Source organism: Dermacentor albipictus, unplaced genomic scaffold (genome assembly GCF_038994185.2).
Source record: "Dermacentor albipictus isolate Rhodes 1998 colony unplaced genomic scaffold, USDA_Dalb.pri_finalv2 scaffold_12, whole genome shotgun sequence".
Lineage (NCBI taxonomy): Eukaryota > Metazoa > Arthropoda > Arachnida > Ixodida > Ixodidae > Dermacentor > Dermacentor albipictus.
The window spans coordinates 2,770,127-2,789,934 of NW_027225566.1; the positions used below are offsets into that span (position 1 = coordinate 2,770,127).

The 19,808-nt window shown below is 45.9% G+C and overlaps 1 protein-coding gene across 4 annotated transcripts in view; it reads right to left on the reverse strand.

Annotated features, from left to right (window-relative positions):
• LOC135921356 (collagen alpha-1(XVIII) chain-like) overlaps positions 1 to 19,808 on the reverse strand; it is an 840,088-nt gene that overhangs the window by 255,069 nt on the left and 565,211 nt on the right. For all 4 annotated transcript variants that reach the window (XM_065455691.1, XM_065455690.1, XM_065455689.1 and 1 more), the window contains one exon: positions 15,049 to 15,147. In XM_065455691.1, coding sequence (XP_065311763.1) covers positions 15,049 to 15,147 — 99 coding nt within the window. The remainder of the gene's footprint in view (positions 1 to 15,048; positions 15,148 to 19,808) is intronic.

Consider the following 19,808-nt stretch of genomic DNA (forward strand, 5'->3'; position numbering starts at 1 on the left):
CCTGGGGACAACGTCGGTGTGCCCTTCCAAATATTCCACCAGGCCTTTTAGCTCCGGGTCTGCCCGTTGCTGTTCAGCGAAATCTTCCGCGCTTATCATGCCAAGGAAGGCATCGTCATCTTCGTCATCTTGCGGCGGCGGGTCAATGGGGGCGCGCGACAGGCAATCGGCATCGGAGTGTTTTCGTCCGGACTTGTAGGTTACAGTGATATCGTATTCTTGTAGTCTGAGGCTCCACCGCGCCAGTCGTCCTGAAGGATCCTTTATACTCGCTAGCCAACACAAAGCGTGATGGTCACTGACGACTTTGAATGGCCTGCCATAAAGATAAGGGCGAAATTTAGCTGTAGCCCAAACGATGGCGAGACATTCCTTTTCGGTCGTAGAATAGTTGCCTTCCGCTTTTGACAGCGACCGGCTAGCGTAAGATATCACCTGTTCGACTCCGTTTTTCCTCTGGACTAGAACGGCACCGAGGCCTAGGCTACTGGCGTCAGTATGGATTTCTGTATCGGCGTACTCGTCGAAGTGCGCAAGTACCGGCGGCGACTGCATGCGTCGTTTGAGTTCTTCAAATGCATCGGCCTGCGGCGTTTCCCACTTGAACTCAACATCACATTTAGTTAGACGTGTCAACGGCTCGGCGATGCGTGAAAAGTCCTTGACAAAGCGCCTGTAGTAGGCACACATGCCAAGGAATCTACGCACTGCCTTCTTGTCGGTGGGCTGTGGGAACTTTGCGATGGCAGCTGTTTTCTGCGGGTCGGGGCGTACTCCGGATTTACTGATGACGTGGCCTAGGAACAGAAGCTCGTCGTAAGCGAAGCGGCATTTTTCTGGCTTCAGAGTGAGCCCTGATGACTCGATGGCCTCTAGTACTGTGGCAAGCCGCCTAAGGTGATCGTCGAAATTTCCGGCGAAGACGACGACGTCATCCAAGTAAACGAGACTGGTCTGCCACTTCAATCCTGCTAATACTGTGTGCATGACGCGCTGGAACGTTGCAGGCGCCGAACACAGCCCGAATGGCATAACCTTGAACTCGTAGAGGCCGTCTGGCGTGATGAAGGCGGTCTTTTCGCGATCCCTTTCGTCGACTTCTATTTGCCAGTAGCCAGACTTGAGGTCCATCGATGAGACGTATTTAGCATTGCAGAGCCGATCCAATGCGTCGTCTATCCGTGGGAGGGGGTATACGTCTTTCTTCGTGATTTTGTTCAATCGACGATAATCGACGCAGAAACGTAGGGTTCCGTCCTTTTTCTTCACTAAAAAAACTGGAGACGCCCACGGGCTTTTCGACGGCTGGATGATGTCGTCGCGCAGCATTTCGTCGACTTGGTGTCTTATAGCTTCGCGTTCTCGCGTCGAAACTCGGTAAGGGCTCTGGCGGAGTGGTCGAGCGCACTCTTCGGTTATTATGCGATGCTTTGCGACTGGGGTTTGTCGAATCCTCGATGACGTCGAAAAGCAGTCTTTGTATCGTCGAAGCAGACTTCTGAGCTGCTGTTGCTTAATCACTGGGAGACTTGGATTAATGTCGTAGTCTGGTTCGGGAACCATGGTCGTCGGGGTAGATGCGGCGGAATCCGAGAGGACAAACGCATTACCGGTTTCCAGAATTTCCTCGATGTACGCGATCGTCGTGCCCTTGTTGATGTGCTTGAACTCCGCGCTGAAGTTTGTCAGCAACACATCAGTTTTCCCTCCATGCAGTCGAGCGATCCCTCTTGCGATGCAAATTTCACGGTCTAGCAGGAGACGTTGGTCGCCTTCGATGACACCTTCTACGTCAGCGGGTATTTCGGTGCCGACCGAAATAACAATGCTGGAGCGGGGCGGGATGCTCACTTGGTCTTCGAGCACACTCAAGGCGTGGTGACTACGAGGGCTCTCTGGCGGTATCGCTTTATCTTCCGACAGCGTTATTGACTTCGACTTCAGGTCGATGACTGCGCCGTGTTCGCTCAGGAAGTCCATACCGAGAATGACGTCACGAGAACACTGTTGGAGGATAACGAAGGTGGCAGGGTAAGTCCGGTCATGAATGGTAATTCTTGCCGTGCAGACTCCAGACGGCGTGATGAGGTGTCCTCCAGCGGTTCGAATTTGAGGGCCTTCCCACGTAGTCTTAACTTTCTTCAACTGGGCGGCGATGTGTCCACTCATGACGGAGTAATCAGCCCCTGTGTCGACTAAGGCAGTGACTGCGTGGCCGTCGAGAAGCACGTCGAGGTCGGTGGTTCTTTGTCTGGCGTTGCAGTTAGGTCGTGGCGTCGGATCACGGCTGCGTCGTGTTGAACTGAAGTTGGAACGTCGCGTCGTCGAGTCGTCGTTCGTCGGTGTAGTCTTGCCTTCCTGACTTCGTCGGGACGGCGGCGTGTCGTTGTTATGTCGTCGAGATCGTTTCGTCGTCGTCTTCGTCGGCGGCGGAGGATCTTCGTCAGTTCGACGAACAGCAACCGCACCTCCATCGGTTGCTGCTTTTAGTTTTCCGGATATGGGCTCGCTGACCGGCCCCGGGCTGGGCCAGTGTATGGTCGGCGCTGCGGCGACAGGTAGCGGCCTGGTGATGGCGAACGGGACGGCCGTCGAGGGCTCCACTGAGTAGCGGCGAGGTAATCGGCGATGTCACGTGGGCGCTCGCCAAGCTGTGGACGCGGCGCGTTGACGGCGAAACCTCGCAGTCCCATCTCCCGGTACGTACATCGTCGGTAGACGTGACCCGCTTCTCCGCAGTGGTAGCAGAGCGGGCGGTGGTCAGGAGCACGCCAGATGTCCGTCTTCCTCGCGTAGGTGCGCTGGGCGACGGGTGGTCGTGCTGGCGGCGGACGACGAAACTGTGGCGTGACAGGGCCCTGGCGTGGTCGCGGAGGGGGGCCTTGACGGCGTGCGACGGCGGCGTAGGTCATTGCATGCGGCTCGGGCTGCGGCGATTCAGGGGCTACTCCAAGTTGTTGTTGGAGTTCCTCACGCACGACATCGGCAATCGAAGCCACCTGAGGCTGTGATGATGGGAACAGCTTTTGTAGCTCCTCCCGCACGACAGCTCGGATAGTCTCGCGCAGGTCGTCGGTGGCCAGTGACTGAAGTCCGGCGTAGTTTGTCGCGTTCGTGCGGTGGTCGAATTGCCGGTTTCGCATCTCGAGTGTCTTCTCGATGCTGGTTGCCTCGCGAAGGAACTCTTCTACGGTCTTCGGTGGGATTCGTACCATTGCGCCGAAAAGTTCTTCCTTCACACCACGCATGAGAAGGCGGACTTTCTTCTCCTCGGGCATATCCGGGTCGGCGTGGCGGAAGAGACGCTTCATTTCCTCCGTGAATATAGCAACGTTCTCGTTCGGTAGTTGCACTCGGGCGTCCAGCATGGCTTCGGCCCTTTGCTTGCGCACGACGCTTGTAAAGGTGCGCATGAAGCGGGTACGGAACAGGTCCCATGTTGTCAATGTCGACTCTCTGTTCTCGAACCACGTTCTGGCGGCGTCTTCTAGGGCGAAGTATACGTGCCGCAACTTGTCGTCGGAGTCCCAGTTGTTGAAAGTCGCGATTCGCTCGTACGTCTCCAGCCTGTATTCCGGGTCCTCAGTTGCTGCTCCATGGAAAGTTGGTGGGTCCCGAGGTTGCTGAAGGTTAACGGGGGACGCTGGGGCAGCCATTGGAGTTGTTTTGACCACGATCTTCTTTGTCGACTCAGGTAGAAGTCCGTGCTCTGGGGGCAGTCCTTGCAGTCTGCGGCTAGCACGCTGGTCTTCGGCGATGTTAGTTTGGTCCTCGGGCTTCGGGCTTGGATCGCGGCTTTGCGGGGGCGTTCGGTACATGAACGCACTAGCACCTCCACCAGATGTCACGTGGTGTTGACGGTGAAGAGAGAACACAGTAGCAGTACTGTGAAAGGCAAAACTAGCTTTTATTGGGCGAACCTGTGCCCACAAAACAGGCTACACTTAAAGCACAACGATAGCGGCGAACACAGTCGGCGATCGTCGAAAATCTGATCAGCGGTTCAAGCGCGTCGGCTTTTATAGAGCAGTCGTCGAATGTTCCAGATTAATCGTTCGGACCCGTGTGCCTTCCACAAAGTTCTACACCATTCGCGTTACGCGATGAAATCAGATAACACAAGGTTCGGCGACAACAGACAGCCGGGTAGAAGCATCGATAACTTTCCAGAAACATCGGATACATTCAGGCGCGTCCCTCGCTGTGCGTTTACAGTTGTCAAGCGGCGAAACGTGGTCGCCCGATAAAGGTAAGTACACGTGTCAATATATCAAGGCGTTCCTCAGGGCTCGATCCTTGGCCAGCTGCTGTTTCTGCTATTTGTTAACGACCTACCTAATGTTCTGACCACTACGGACTGCATATTATATGCAGACGATACGACTATCTTTACTTGCGCTAACAATGTCCACGAGCTACAGCGAATTGTTAACGTTGATCGGCATAACATAACTTCCTGGTGTCGAAAGAACATGTTGTGCATCAATCCGCTAAAAACAGTTTTTATTATTTTTCATTCCTTCCCGACACTAATTTCGAACTCTATATCGGTGTGTCATGAAAACAACTTAATACCAATATCTGATGGCACTAAGTTTCTTGGCGTAGTTTTAGACAGGCATCTAAAACTTAATCTTAATTCGCATTCACTTGTGCGTAAGATATCGTTTGGAATGCGCGCCATAATCAAAACCCGCTCATATTTTCAGCCACACACTATTCATTTCCTTTATCGGGCATACATTCACAGCCATTTATCTTACTGCATATCAGCCTGGGGAAACACCTACCTCGCTCACCTCAGCCAACTTCAACGCCTGTAGAATCGGGCGATTCGCCTCATGACTTCCAGCCATTTTCCATCGAATGCAATGCCATGTTATTGCAGTTTAAACATTAATCCTTTTCATCAGCTCTTTCAATTAAAGCTAGCAATCGTGATCTATAAGTTATTTCGTAATATTGCACACATAGATGGCTTTGTCATTGAAACGTTTGTAAATACTAAGACTACTAGATCCTCTGAACGCGATATTCGTCTTTTACCTAAAGTGCGCACAAACTAAGGTAAGTTCGCTACCACATTTGCGGTAATAAAGTTATGGGATTCTATTCCACACACCATTAAATCATCCCCCGCACAGCACATATTCAAGAATCATGTTAAGAAATACTTTATGCTGCAACTCTCTTTATCCTAACAATTGACTTTTGTGATTGTAATCATAATTCAATTAGCTATTATACTACATGTTATATTACTCCTATCTTTATTGTATTGTAAATTTGCATTGCTTGGTCGCTACAGAAGTTTTCTTCCAAATTTTGTCTTACTAAACAGCTTTATATTTTCATCTTTTTTCGTGCTGTTCCATATTTTATCAAATCTAATTTAAAGCCACAGTAACCAATGCTCGATCTGTATCTCGTTTTGTTTTCATTTTGTTCATGTATGGGAGTCCCCCTGACAGTTTCTAGGCTTGGGACGCCCTGTGTAGTGCTTACTTTGCATACAATTCTTTGTAAAACTGACATCGTTGACGAATAAACTTGAACATCATCCTTCTAGTTGTGAGCTTTTTTCATGGAGTGATAAGTACTGGTGCGCCAAGGAACGGGACATCTTGTGTCTTTAGCACGCTTTGTTATTGCACTCTGCATCCTGCCGGTAGTGTACTATCACTGCAGAGGAAGACGACGAAAAGCATTGGGTGTGGGCATTGCTGCGATCATGAAATTTTTGCCTGAAAGGGTCGCACATTACATATACCACCACATGATAGACCAGAAGCGCGATTTGGCGACGCCTCAAACATTCTGGCTCATACTGAACAAGAATGTACCATCGCTAAGGTTAGGTAGCATTCGCAACAGCTAAGCAGTCCATTAATTACATGGCTGTAGTGAACCCTAAAATACTTGCAGTGATAACACCCTTTTGGAAGATGCTACACCCATATTGAAACGGCGTTGTCTGTGTTACACCCATATAGGAAAGGTGTCGCTTCTTTTACACCCATGTCTTAAAGGGTGCTTCTTGTAACACCCATAGCGAAGGGGTCGTCATTTTAATACCCTTTCATTTGGGGGTTGTTACTTCACATCCTTTTGCTTGGGGCGTAGCAATACACCCAAAAAGGGTGTCACCCATGGGACAAGTCAACTACACCCTTAGGGGTATTACATTTTTCAGAGTATGCACCCCCCTAGCCATTAGGACTCCCCTGCCTTGCGACTGGACTGAATGGCGCTCCTCCGTGTCGTGTACCCGTCGACTGTGCGCGTGTGTGCCGTGCTCTGCGATTGAGCAAGCGTGTGTATGTGTGTGTGTGTGTGCGTGTGCGTGTGTGTGTGTGTGTGTGTGGGTGGGTGTCTGTGTGTGTGTGTGTGTGTGTGTGTGCAGAGGGGTGTCTTCTGCACCCTGCAAATTCCTGTTGTAGATGGCTGGCTATCAGACGCTCTAGCGTACAGGCATCAGCCTTTTTTTTGTTTTGCAAGCTGTTTACTGTCACGATACGACTAAGACTATTATTACTATTGTTATTATTATTATTATTATTATTATTATTATTATTATTAGAATCATCACTACGACGATATTGAATGTGTTGAAGCAAGCGTGAGATGTAATTCAATATGTTTCTGGAGCTTCATGCGCTCTCACTCTTCTAATGTGAGCGCCAAAGATGTATGTATTCTTGGTGAAACTGGCGGTGTTCCCTCGAACACTACTGATGCTTTTGCAGAACAGTTTTGTTATGTATATGTTGTAAAGTATACTTCAAATAACCTTCATTCTCAGCATGGCACGGTGCGTACGGTATCAGTCAATGAAGGCCTTGTTTTCAAGTGTATGATGCTCCTCAAACCTTCCCTTTCCTGTGGTGCTGATGGTATTCCTTCCGCATTGCTTAACACTTTCAGACGCTGTCAACACAATATTGTGCAGCAAGTTAGTGCATCAACAGCAAAAGCACAGATCAAAGTAATGATATTTAAAGTGTGTTGCATATATCTTGAAACACTTATTATTGGAACAGTGCTGCAATATTGATTATAGTACAGAATATTTTAGCAATATGAGTGGGAAAGCAGGTGGTTGGGTACTTTTACTTGGTGTCAACATGTTTCTCACAATTTCATGCACCAGGCATCATTTTCAAGTGGCTGGATAAGTGCTTTGCAAACATTAAAAACACGAAACCGTGTATATTCTCAAATTTGATGTTCCTGTAGTGAGCTTTCGCATGGACTACACTTTCTGTAAACTTGACAAAATTCAATAAACAATAGACAATTTTTAATATTCTCTGTAGCTCTACGCTTTCTATGATTTCGAAGATGCAGGAAGGGGTGGCAAGTGCAAGTATTCAACCAACGGGATAAAATGGTGTCTGAAAGGGTTGAGACGTATGGAAGCATACTTGTTCCTTGTTCTCACAAGCATCTTCAACAGTTGCCTAAAGTCTAGTGGGTTTTCTAACATTCGGAAAGTAGCATGGACACTGCCCGTGCACAAATCGGGTGGTAGATGGGCAGTTACTAACTGCGAACCTATATCTATCCTGTGCAGTGCGTCAAAAGTGGTTGAAACGGTATTGCATTCCTCGCTTTCTGTTAGCGCTAAGATCATTTTAATAAATGAACAGCTTAGATTTGTGTGCCAATGACATAAAGCTGTTTGAGACAGTCAACAGTGTTCACCACTACGTCGACCTCCGAAAAGGAATTTTTGAATGCGTGCAAAATAAATTGATATCTATCTTCATGCACCCCTTTTGCCGTTCTGGCAAGCACAGTTCAGTTTTTGAATATACCTCAACTCGCTCGTCTAGACTCGAGACTTAATAATTCAGACTTTTGTTCCTGCATAAGGTGGTCAATTTCATCATATATTCCCCAGAGATTCTTGATCGTATGCAATTTTTCGTGCTGCAAGAGTACATCAGACACCATGGCGCATTCTCGGCCTCAACTTGTGCAATTAAATACTATCCTATATATGGCTCGCATCAAAAGAAGCAAAAGAAATTGTGCCTTTACTGGCATATTTCAGAGTTTATTACCTGTGTTTTGTGTATCCCTTTTGCGCTTCCTCGTTTTCTTTTTACCTATTTGTTTCTCTATCTCGCATTGTTTTGTCAGCCTCATTTGTGTTCCATACACATTTTGGCTCGCATATTGTTTTTAAGAGCACCAGTATGAAGGGTCTCCGGATGTTCATGGGCACTATAGTAAACATTGATTGATTGATTCATTGGTTATTATTGTAGTATAAAATTCTGTTTTTTTAGATCCACTAGTGCTTATTTGATTGCAGTAGCTATGTTGTGATAGTGTGACAATTTAAAAAAAGCATGAATTAAAGAAGTGCAATAAAATGCTATGTGCCTGATCATATGCAGTGTGTTATTAAATTGTTCTGAAGTTTAATAAGGGCTGGCTACCGTATCCAGTGTTGTGCAATAAAACTATATACCACAGCGATTATTCCATATGCCTGGCAGAACAAGCGGAATGTATATCTCAGCTAAAAGAGCATAGTAGGCTGAAAAGAATAAAGTGTTTTTTTGTGTGTGGTGGTATCTTTTTGATTGTCAGTATAAAACGTGAACATGACCTATATATATATATATATATATATATTCACATATACATATATATATATATATATATATATATATATATATATATATATATATATATATATATATATACATCTGGGAAACAAGGCATCTGACAGCTCATTGGATGATCTTCGATGGACGACGGTGACGTCAGCAACCACAAGCCTACTGAAGAACCGACACGACGATGGGCACAGCAGAGGGCACGGCACTTGTCAAGCTGGCAGGATGGCTAAACCACCGCTCCTACCTTTGCAGGTTGGTGTACAAACGTATGCAGTTTGTTGCAAAAGCGACAACAGATTCTTGATTGTAGTGCCGTGCCCTCGCATGTGTTGGTCTATTGTGGTGGACTGTTGGTCGACATTATTGCTATTGTTAACTTCAGGGGATGTAGAGGAAAACCCGGGCCCGAAGACGGCTGAATTGTTACAACAAATTTTGGATAATCAGAAGGAATCTGATGACAAGATGAACACGATTAGAAAAGAAGGCGCTGAACTTAATATGAAGACAGAAAGAATGAACAGGCATCTCATGGCCATGCAGGAAATGCAAATGAAAATTGAGAGACTAGAAAACATAGCCCAACAACAAGCTGAACGACTAGTGGATTATGAAAATAGAAGCAGAAGAAATAATCTGCTAATTTTTGGTGTTCCCGAGGCCAGAACTGAGACGGAAACAGATATGCGGAAAGTTGTCGTAGATAACATTGTCAGAAGCTTGTTGGGGGTAGAAACTAAATCGATAGAAAGAATTCATCGCATTGGTAAACAAAGCGAAGGCCGGGTAAGACCAGTCATTATGAAGTTCATGGATTATCGCGAAAAAGAGAAAGTAATGCGCAACTGTAAAAAACTAAAGGGCACTTCTTTCAGTATCAATAATGACTACTCAAAAGAGACCGTTGATCTCAGAAAGAAACTATGGGAAAGTAGTGCGCCGGACCGAGCTAAGGGGGCACGGGTATCACTCGTGTATGATAAATTAAAGATAAATGGACGCATGTTTGTTTGGGATCAAGAGAAAAATGAACGGCGTCTGTATAAAAGCCGGAGTGACAAGATCGATAAAGACGTAACAACTCCAACAGCAAGTGCGCATGACCGGCATGAATCCTTTGACTCGGATAGTTCTGCCAGCAGTTCAAGAAAACCGCCCCACTCATAGCTACGAATTCTTGTGCAAAATGCCCGTAGCATCGTTAATAAAGTCACAGAACTAGAATATATTCTACTGGCGCATAGTCCCCATGTAATACTACTTACAGAAACATGGCTGCGTGAGGGAATACGCAGTGATTGCATTGTTCCTTCCGGGTACAAATTCTTTAGGTGGGACAGAGATTCACGAGGCGGTGGTGCTGCCATCATAGTTAAAAATTCCGTCCATGCTTCTACGATTGAATCTAATGTTCCAGAAAGTGTATGGTGTAAGCTTACATTCGAAAACAGAACGTACTTCATTGGCCTAGTATACAGACCACCTGCGTCTTCGCCAGCGTTTCTGGAACTGGTAAGCGAATTCTTGGTTGACCATGTTAACAGGAACACGAGGCTGATAATGGCTGGGGACTTTAATTTGCCGCACATTAATTGGCAAAGTTTATTGCCCGGCGAGACAGAAACAGTTAGCTCGGAAAAGCTCTTGGAAATAAAATTTTGTCATGGCTTCGAACAAATTGTTCAAAAACCAACTAGAGTTACAGAAAAGTCAAAGTCATTATTGGATCTTGTTTTCCTATCGCACAACATAATAGATTATGCATTAGATATATTGGAGGGTATATCAGACCATAAAATGTTGTCTTTGGACATACAGACCAATGTGGGCAGTATAGGGAGACCGTTTCTACCGGTAAAAGTAAAAGACTTTAAAAATGCAGATGACACCGCCATCATAGATTTTTTAGAATTACTGTTTAGTTACTTCGAGCAGGCATCGAAGAGCGAGTCTGTGGAACAACTGTGGCAAAGATTTAAAAGTAGCATCATAGCTTGCGTCGAGCACTTTGTTCCAACTCGTATTAAGAAAACGCGCAAACGAAACCCCTGGATAACACGCAGCATTATCCATATGAAACGGAAAATTAAAAGACTACGAAAACAGAAAGTGAGAGCGATGGAAGTTGCAGCTATAAAAATTGAGATGAAAGAAGCTCTTGTGAAATCGAAAAAACAGTTCTTTGATCACACGCTTGCCAACTTTCTTAAAAGTTCACCACACAAATTTTGGCGTTACTTCAGTGAAAGAAAGGAAAAAGTTGAACAGATCGAACATGAAGGGAAAGTCCTGACACGAGTTGAAGACTTAGCTGATGCTTTCAATCGCTTCTTTCAATCTGTTTATACGACAGACAAAGGTGATAAGATAGGCGAATACATGAACGGCGACATGAGGACCGCAATGGAATCAGTTATTGTCAGCCGTGAAGGTGTTTTACAATTGCTTCTTGAAGTAGACGCGAAGAAGGCAAGCGGACCGGATGGTCTACCAATTGAATTTTTGAAACGATATGCCGAATGGGTTTCCTTTTACTTAGAGATAATATATGCGAAGTCAATTGAAACTCGTTCACTTCCACAAGACTGGCGCAATGCAATAGTAATCCCTGTTTTTAAAGGTGGCAACCGTATGCAAGTAAACAATTACCGACCTATATCCCTGACGTCAGTTTGCTGCAAGGCTCTAGAACACGTTATTGCAAAGCATATTATTAGTTTTCTTGACACTAACGAGTTACTCTCCACAATTCAGCATGGATTTAGGAGCGGTCTTTCTACGGTGACACAGTTAACAGAAACACTCCATGATTTCTACCTGAACATGGATGCACATCTACAAACAGACGTAATAAGCGTTGATTTTAGGAAAGCTTTCGATAAGGTTTCTCACCGTAAATTACTTTTTAAGCTCGATAAAATAGGAATAGGTAAAGAAGTAATACAATGGATAGAGGCCTATTTATCTATGCGTCAACAGTCCGTAAGGATTGAGGATTGCATTTCAAATCCATTGCGTGTGTACTCTGGGGTTCCCCAAGGTTCCGTTTTGGGACCAATACTTTTTTTGTTGTTTGTTAATGATATCGGTGCACTAGTCGAACCGCCTGTTAAAATGAAACTTTTTGCTGATGATTGTTTGATTTATTCGCCAATAGGTTGCGAAGATGACCAAATTAATCTAAATAGATGCTTACAGGCATTAGACGAGTGGTGTTTAACATGGGACATGGAAATAAACTATAGCAAAACAACATTTACGCATATTCGCTCAAGCAGGAGCAAATTTTCCTTCATATACCACATCGGAAACCATCCTCTGAATAATGCAGCTTCTTTCAAATACTTAGGAGTCAGTATTATGCACACATTGCAATGGCACTCACACGTTGATAATATATGTTCTAAGGCAAACCAAAAACTATACTTTTTAAAGAAAAAACTGGAATGCGCTACACGGGACGTGAAATTAACAGCCTACAAAACTTTTGTACGACCAGTCTTGGAGTACGCTTGTGTTGTGTGGTCCCCTCATCAGAAAGTCCTGAAAGCAAAAATAGAAAGAATACAAAGATTGGCAGTCCGTTTCATATGCGGTAAATACCGACGCATGGAGTCTGTTACAGCCTTGTTAAAATCGTGTGAACTAGAGCCTCTGGAGGAACGCAGAAGTAAGCATAGGCTAAAGTTTCTTTTTAAAATCATGAGTGGGCGAACGAAAATAAACAAGGATCTATATCTACAACCCCCAGGACGAAGATGCGATCGTCTAAACAATAGCAGAGCTTTTCAACCTTATTTAACACGTACTGATGCTTTTCGTTTCTCCTTTTTTCCTGACACAATTGAAATGTGGAACAGATTGCCTGATGCAGTTGTGAGCAACGAGGGCTCTGCCGAATTTGAAAATGCGTTGGATACTTTCTTTTACGAGAATGTATACTAAATTGTTGCTGCGAGCACTTTCGTTGACTTTTCTTTGTATAACTACTGTTATTTGCTTTTGTTAACTTCCAAGAGCGCCAGTGCATTTGTATGTTACATAGAAAGAAAATTATGTATCATGTATTCTTGACACATCACCCTCCCTGTAATGACCCCAACAACGGGGTTGACAGTATCAAATAAATAAACAAATAAATATATATATACATATATATAGTTTTGACTCTGCATCGTCCTTCGCCGTCACTACGCCGTGACAATATTTCTAATACAGATTTTTCAATGATAAGTTGAACGCCAAATTCCTTAGTTGGCTGTGCAATGAGCCCCCAAAGGCGAAAACGTGCGAGAGCTTTTGATATGATATATGGCACGGTCGTGCAGGTGTTTGCAACGCGATCTTCTGGAAAGACAATGGCGTGAGCGCAAGCGCTCATGTCTATAGCTTGTGCACTATTGTTCCTTCAAAGGTAAAAAGAAATCGTTGCTCCAGGCGTACATTCATTATTCAAACGTGTTTTTTATATCTGAGAGAGCATACAGATCAGTAACTTATTGTTTCAAGCTCAGTTTAGAGCTGGCTGCTTTAGGCCGGACTTGGACGCTTGGAGGCTAAATAGTCCAGCAGCAGTGTGCCGCAACCGAGCTTTGTGCCTACTGGTTGCGTGCGTTTTTCCTCCTACCAGCACTAAGCGACGGGTTCGTTTGTCAGCGCGTGCCGAAGCGTACCGACGCATGCCAGTGGTTTGGGCATAAGAGCTGCGGTCTCGAAGGGAAGAGGATGAGACGTGGCGTTGGGTGTGGTTTTGCTCTGCTCCAACTACAAACGCGAAATGAATCTTGACGCCCGTTTTGTAACACTATCATCATTACGCTTTGAATTTGCCTGAACCGGTGAGCCCGTTTTCAACACCTTCATGAAGTGGGGTTTCGCTCTGATTGTCCCCTGTGAAATGAGTTGAAATGACAGTGGCGCGTAGAACTCTTGCGGATTGCAAAGCGACGTGACTTTTCGCGCAGCAGAAAGAACAATATAAAACAATATATGTAGTAAGAAAAGGAAGAGAAACAACGTCATGAGGTCAAAAATCCACAGCACACAGTCCTATAGACGCACAAACGTATAGATATAAATGGCAAAGGTAACCCGTACAAAAATTACTTTATAAAGAAAGTAACAAACACACACATGCAGCCGCTATGTGGGCAGCGATGAGGAAGTAAGCAGATGAGGAATACACACTGATTGTTATCTTTTCGTCCAGTCTTGCCCAAATCTAAAGTAGCTAGTCACACGTATACTATTCCCGCTCCTTTACTTCTGTTTTTCTTCTATTTCTGCGTCGCGTCGTAGGCCCTTTGACCGTCGATTCGCTGAACTTTATACATGAAGTGAACTTATATATTGTAAATGCAGTTATATAAGTTCTCTTTTTTGCTTCAGGAAATTATTTCAATTTATGAGAGTGAGTGAGTGAGTGAGTGAGTGAGTGAGTGAGTGAGTGAGTGAGTGAGTGAGTGAGTGAGTGAGTGAGTGAGTGAGTGAGTGAGTGAGTCCAGTCAGTCAGTCAGTCAGTCAGTCAGTCAGTCAGTCAGTCAGTCAGTCAGTCCAGTCCAGTCCAGTCCAGTCCAGTCCAGTCCAGTCCAGTCAGTCAGTCAGTCAGTCAGTAAAAACTTCATTGAGCTCTAGTAATTCTGTTTTTCTGCGGCTGGGGCATACTCCTCAGGGGAATCTTCCTTATTACGTCTTCCCCTGAGGTCTTCACCCGCTGCTTCGTCCATCCTCTATCGCAATGGTCAGCTGTCCTCAGTCCAGGACTGCGCTGGCTTCTGCTGTCCGTCATGTACACCGCGCTAGACCTAGCTGGTCGTCCCAGAGGTCGATGGACATCAGTTCCTCCAACCGCCCGGCATTTGGATATGATATGAGCGGGACAACGTCAGTTTGGTGACATGCCCATGTTATGTGGTATAATGTGGGTTTCTCATGGCACAATGAATGATAAGAATAATGCTATGAATAATGCTTTCTGAAGGATAGACTGGATCATCGCAGTCATTTTGGGTTCATGCATCGTTACTAGTCACGCTTGAAATTTTGTCCTTTCAATTCGAATGGAATTTTAGCATCGCACAAAACCTATAAGGCAGCCTCTCACTTCTTCCATTGTGCCTCTGTCCGTCATGCGCCTTCCTTTTTGCGGTGCCTTCTCTTGCTATGCTATAACTTATATTTTCCATGACTGGGATAGTCGGCCCTTAGGTGGCCTATTTTCCCGCGGTGTCTCATTACTTATTAAAAAACAACTATGTAACCAAATTGTTAATTAAGAATTGGTAATTATGAAAGAGATGTTGGTCATCTTATACTGTTGTCGCGTAGTTTTGCAGGTGACGATCACTCACCTTCGCCTGAAAGAACTCTTTCTGTATATTTTTTTTAAATTTGTTGTGACCTCATTTAGTCTCACCTTCGGTCCCTGCTGTCCTTCTGGTCCCACGGGTCCCCTCGGTCCAGGATGACCAGGTAAGCCCGCCAGACCCTGTTCCCCGCGTGGACCGGGTGATCCCTACGATATGAAGAGGAACGCAGTGACAGAAGGGAGCAGAACACGTGCGCAAACGGAGCTGGAAACAAGTGTCGCCAACAGCAAACGTCAGTAGTAAATAGTGCGCGTCAATGTTTATCGTAGGGCTATTCGTGCACCTGCTCCAACGCCCGCCTATAATGCATCCGTATACCATTGTGTTGAACACGAGGATTGTATGACGAGAAACGTGATTTGGGAAACTGCCCTCGACGAGATTCAGCCGTTGTTATTAAAGGTTAGCGCAACGTACTTTACTGCCGCGAGGCTTCGTACAACACATGCATTACGCTTCCTCACTTCCTATCTTCAATGACATTGTAGTCACATATTTTTTTTGTATTTTGTACTGAGTGCGAATGCGTTTGAATTTTATTTCATTCGTTTTATTTCAGCGTCGTGCTTCAGTGCGACATCACAGATATTCCACCATTCGGTTATTTGTTTTCACCTTATCAGTATTATTTTGACTAATTATCATCACGCGTAGGCGCCTTAGGCGAAATCGTTTAAGTGAAATGGATTAGCAACGAGCGCACGGCCTCCAACATTTCCAACTCACCTCGTAGTAAAAGTTATCATCTCGTATTTCCAATTCTGTCGCACGTATAATGCATACACAAAAGTGAATTGAATGCGACGGCCTTAAGTGCTAACCAACGCGTCAGCTGTATAGCCTATATGGCTTCTAGCTGACACGAAATTGGTGCACAGTGAAAGTTGTAGGCTGCGAGGCTCCGAAGATTTCGCACGCGCATCGGTAAACGCGTCACCCGCATGTGCAGCAGCAGCATATTTGGCCTCAGTTGCTGACCGCAGTTGCCCAATCTTGAGCGTTGCCTAGCGCGCTGTGTCTCGCACGGCGCCCAACACGATGAAGTAGACGATCCGTCACGAGATACTTTTCCGTCTGGTACGCTTCCGGGGATCTCTCAGCGCCTGCCACATCCTGTAACACAATGGCACCATTCGGCGCCCCTTATACTACACTATACGAGCAACCGCTAGATAAGAGAGCTGGGCAGGGATAACCTAGCAATTCTATTCCAATTCTTTACCTCTTCGGACTTCGTCCGTGATACGTGTGCGCCGCACCGGCAACTTAAGCACATGGATCGGCCAGTTGTGAGTGACGGTTTCCGTTCTCGTGGACACACACACACACACACACACACACACACACACACACACACACACACACACACACACACACACACACACACACACACACACACACACACACACACACACACACACACACACACACACACACACACACACACAAACACACACACACACACACACACACACACAGACACAGACACACACACACACACACACACACACACACACACACACAGACACACACACACACACACACACACACATGTATATCTGTTTGTGTGATATGACGTGTACACACTGTTAATGCATGATTCGACTGAACAAAACAAAAATGGTTATTTCTGATTCGACGCCTTTTCGCCATTAGCCCTCGGCTATTGGCCATGAGTTTTCGGGTTGCACCCACTTCCCCTGCCTGTCACGCGACGTCACAAAACCACAAAAACTCACCGCGTCAAAGTGACGTGTACGCGTTAAAGATGCATTAATACGCCGAACAAAACTGAATTTTCTTCTGAATAGCCTGAGGCTGCCTCGTTCTCAAAGGAATAAAATATGGCTGCCACCGATCGCTCAGGCACTGGCTACTCGCACTTGCCGGAGAACATGGGTTTATTTGCGTGTAAAAAAACTTTTTGCATGGCCGTGTAACGTTTTCGGGCACTTACGGCACGTTTACGACCTCGTTCTGAGAACTGTTCTTTGCTGAGGATCCGTTATAGCGTCATTCTTAAGCTTCCGTTGCATGCCGCCGCGATTGTCGACCAGCTACCGCAAGCTATGTAAGAGAAAGCGGACCAATCGCAGACACGGCACCACCCACTTCATCCGGTTATCGATTTTAAGAGCAGTGGGTCGGCTCCATCGAATACGTCTCCACTTGAGCTTGCTCCTCGCCTGTTGTGAGCCAATTAGTTAAGACAAGCCGATCAGTGTAGGCAATGTTATTCGTTTTTAAAGCAAACAAAAATGACCTCCTACAAATGAGGAGAGCGTTTGATTGGTCTGTTTAAACAACGCTGCAGGTTTCCTTTGCAGGAAACCCATACGGGTTCCTCGAAAGAGGAGCCTCAGAGTTAAAGAAAAATTCGTCCTGGTCCGGGACTTGAACCCGGGACCACCACCTTTCCGGGGTAGTCGCTCTACCATCTGAGCTAACGAGGCAGATGGCAGGACGAAGTCGAATTTGTCGACAACACGAAGCAAAGGCCAGTGTTTGACCTAGTAATTCTGCGGAAACCCGCAAAGTGGAAAGAAGTAATAATAAAGGCAACATAAGACATCCACCTGTTTTGTAGCAATTTGCTACAAAGGCAGAGCGGCTGCCCCGGAAAAGCGGTGGTCCCGGGTTCGAGTCCCGGACCAGGACGAATTTTTCTTCAACTCTGAGGCTCCTCTTTCGAAGAACCCATATGGGTTTCCTTTGTAGCAATTGCTACGAAACGGGTGGATGTCTTATTTTGCCTTCATTAATTACTTCGCTCCAACTTGTGTGTTTCCCCAGAACTACTACGTAAAACACTTGTGCCGTGTACCGCGTTTTTACTCCACTGGTCTATAGCTCTGCGTCGGCGCGGTGCCGAAAATGTGCCTGCCACTCCACTTTAAAACGAAAAGCCGTCAGGGAGTGGACCATTAACCACGTAGTTCCCGCCTTGCATTGACGGCTGTCAAATCTATCGATAAACCCCTGGTGACCACGATCGTTGGACCGAAGCGCACGCGATCAGCTGTCGAAACGACAAAGCAATAGTCGCAGCGGCTTCGCTTGTATATAAATTACTCGCGCCCATCATAAGTCGAAACATGCCTTCTAAGTGCGAATACACAGGTTTCAGTCCTCCCAAGCCCCGCGCACGAAGTTTGAGCCAATGTTGATGCTGTCTAGCGAAGTTTGTTTAGTCCTGCAGGCTCCGTCGAGCTCTGACACCCGCTGCCGATGGACATGAACTTAAAAAATAAGAAGTTAAGACAAAGGAGGCCACTCTGATAGTTAATTTGTGGCCCTATAGCGATTTGAAATAAACTACTCTTCACTTCGCTCGGCGACTACACAATAAGCGACGAGACCAGCGCAGTGCCATCTTGTACTTTCGTCACCGTTCCTGAACGCTGCCGGTCGCATTCACTACGTAGATAGTGGGTCTGTACGTGTTGTTATGCTGACAGATTTCTTTATTCCAGAGAAGCACTGTTTACCTCTGCGTCAAACGGGAAAGAGACAGTGCATTCCGTACCGCAGAGTAAACTCGCTCAGTTACCAAAGGTGTCAGCGATGTCATCCCCATTTTTGCGAGGAAACAACACGGCCTATAAGTGAGGGCTTATTCCGAGCACAAAATTCTCTAATAATACATCATGCCACGCGCAAACTGTAAGTAGGATAATGTTAAAAAAAGCGAGAATCAGTAATAACAGTCCGTAATATATTTGTCTGGATCGCAGTTGCCGTTGTTTAGGTTGTCGTTGTACTTTCGTCACCGTTCCTGAACGCAGCCGGTCGCATTCACTACGTAGATAGTGGGTCTGTACGTGTTGTTATGCAGACAGATTTCTTTATTCCAGAGAAGCACTGTTTACCTCTGCGTCAAACGGGAAAGAGACAGTGCATTCCATACCGCAGAGTAAACTCGCTCAGTTACCAAAGGTGTCAGCGATGTCATCCCCATTTTTGCGAGGGAACAACACGGCCTGTAAGTGAGGGCTTATTCCGAGCACAAAATTCTCTAATAATACATCATGGCACGCGCAGACTGTAAGTAGGATAATGTTAAAAAAAGCGAGAATCAGTAATAACAGTCCGTAATATATTTATCTGGATCGCAGTTGCCGTTGTTTAGGTGCCTCAACCGGCCTCTCGTATTGACTCGTCTCAAGGTGCAACAATGCACCTTACATGCCCAGATATGTGTTTTGCTACGTCTTGACAGTACTTCTTATCAGTGATGCATCTTTTTAACAATATCCGAAGCTAACAGCGATCTGCGACTGTAGGTGTCAATGTCAACAAATGCACTGCTTTGGCAAATCCGACGTGGAGTGCTGCGCTTGAAGGCTTCTTGAATATGCGGAATGTTTAATGACTTTGAAAAGGAATACAAAAAGCGATGTGCAAGCGCAGACATCAGCGACAACAAACTCCAAGGCAGCTAGCCACATCGGCAGACGGAACTAAGCGTGCCTGTATCGGCTGCACTGTTAGCACAACACAGCGCACTCAGACCTCCTATCCCAGTAGTCGCTAAGTGAACGACATGCTGCCCCGGTGCAACTATTATTAATTAATCGCAATCCACCAAACGCACAATCGACGCACACTCAACGTGGACGCAGGTGCACAAGTCAACCGGCGAAAGCTGCGGCAGCGTTTTTACAATTGTTAGTAGGTACAGTGGTTCGTGCCATTTCTCACGGCGCTCGACGTTTCCGCACAGGCGCGAGTAAGAGCGAGTGCGAGAGAGAAAGTCTGGGGGCCTTTGCTCTTTCAATATGTGAATTTGCCTAGGCACAACGAAGAA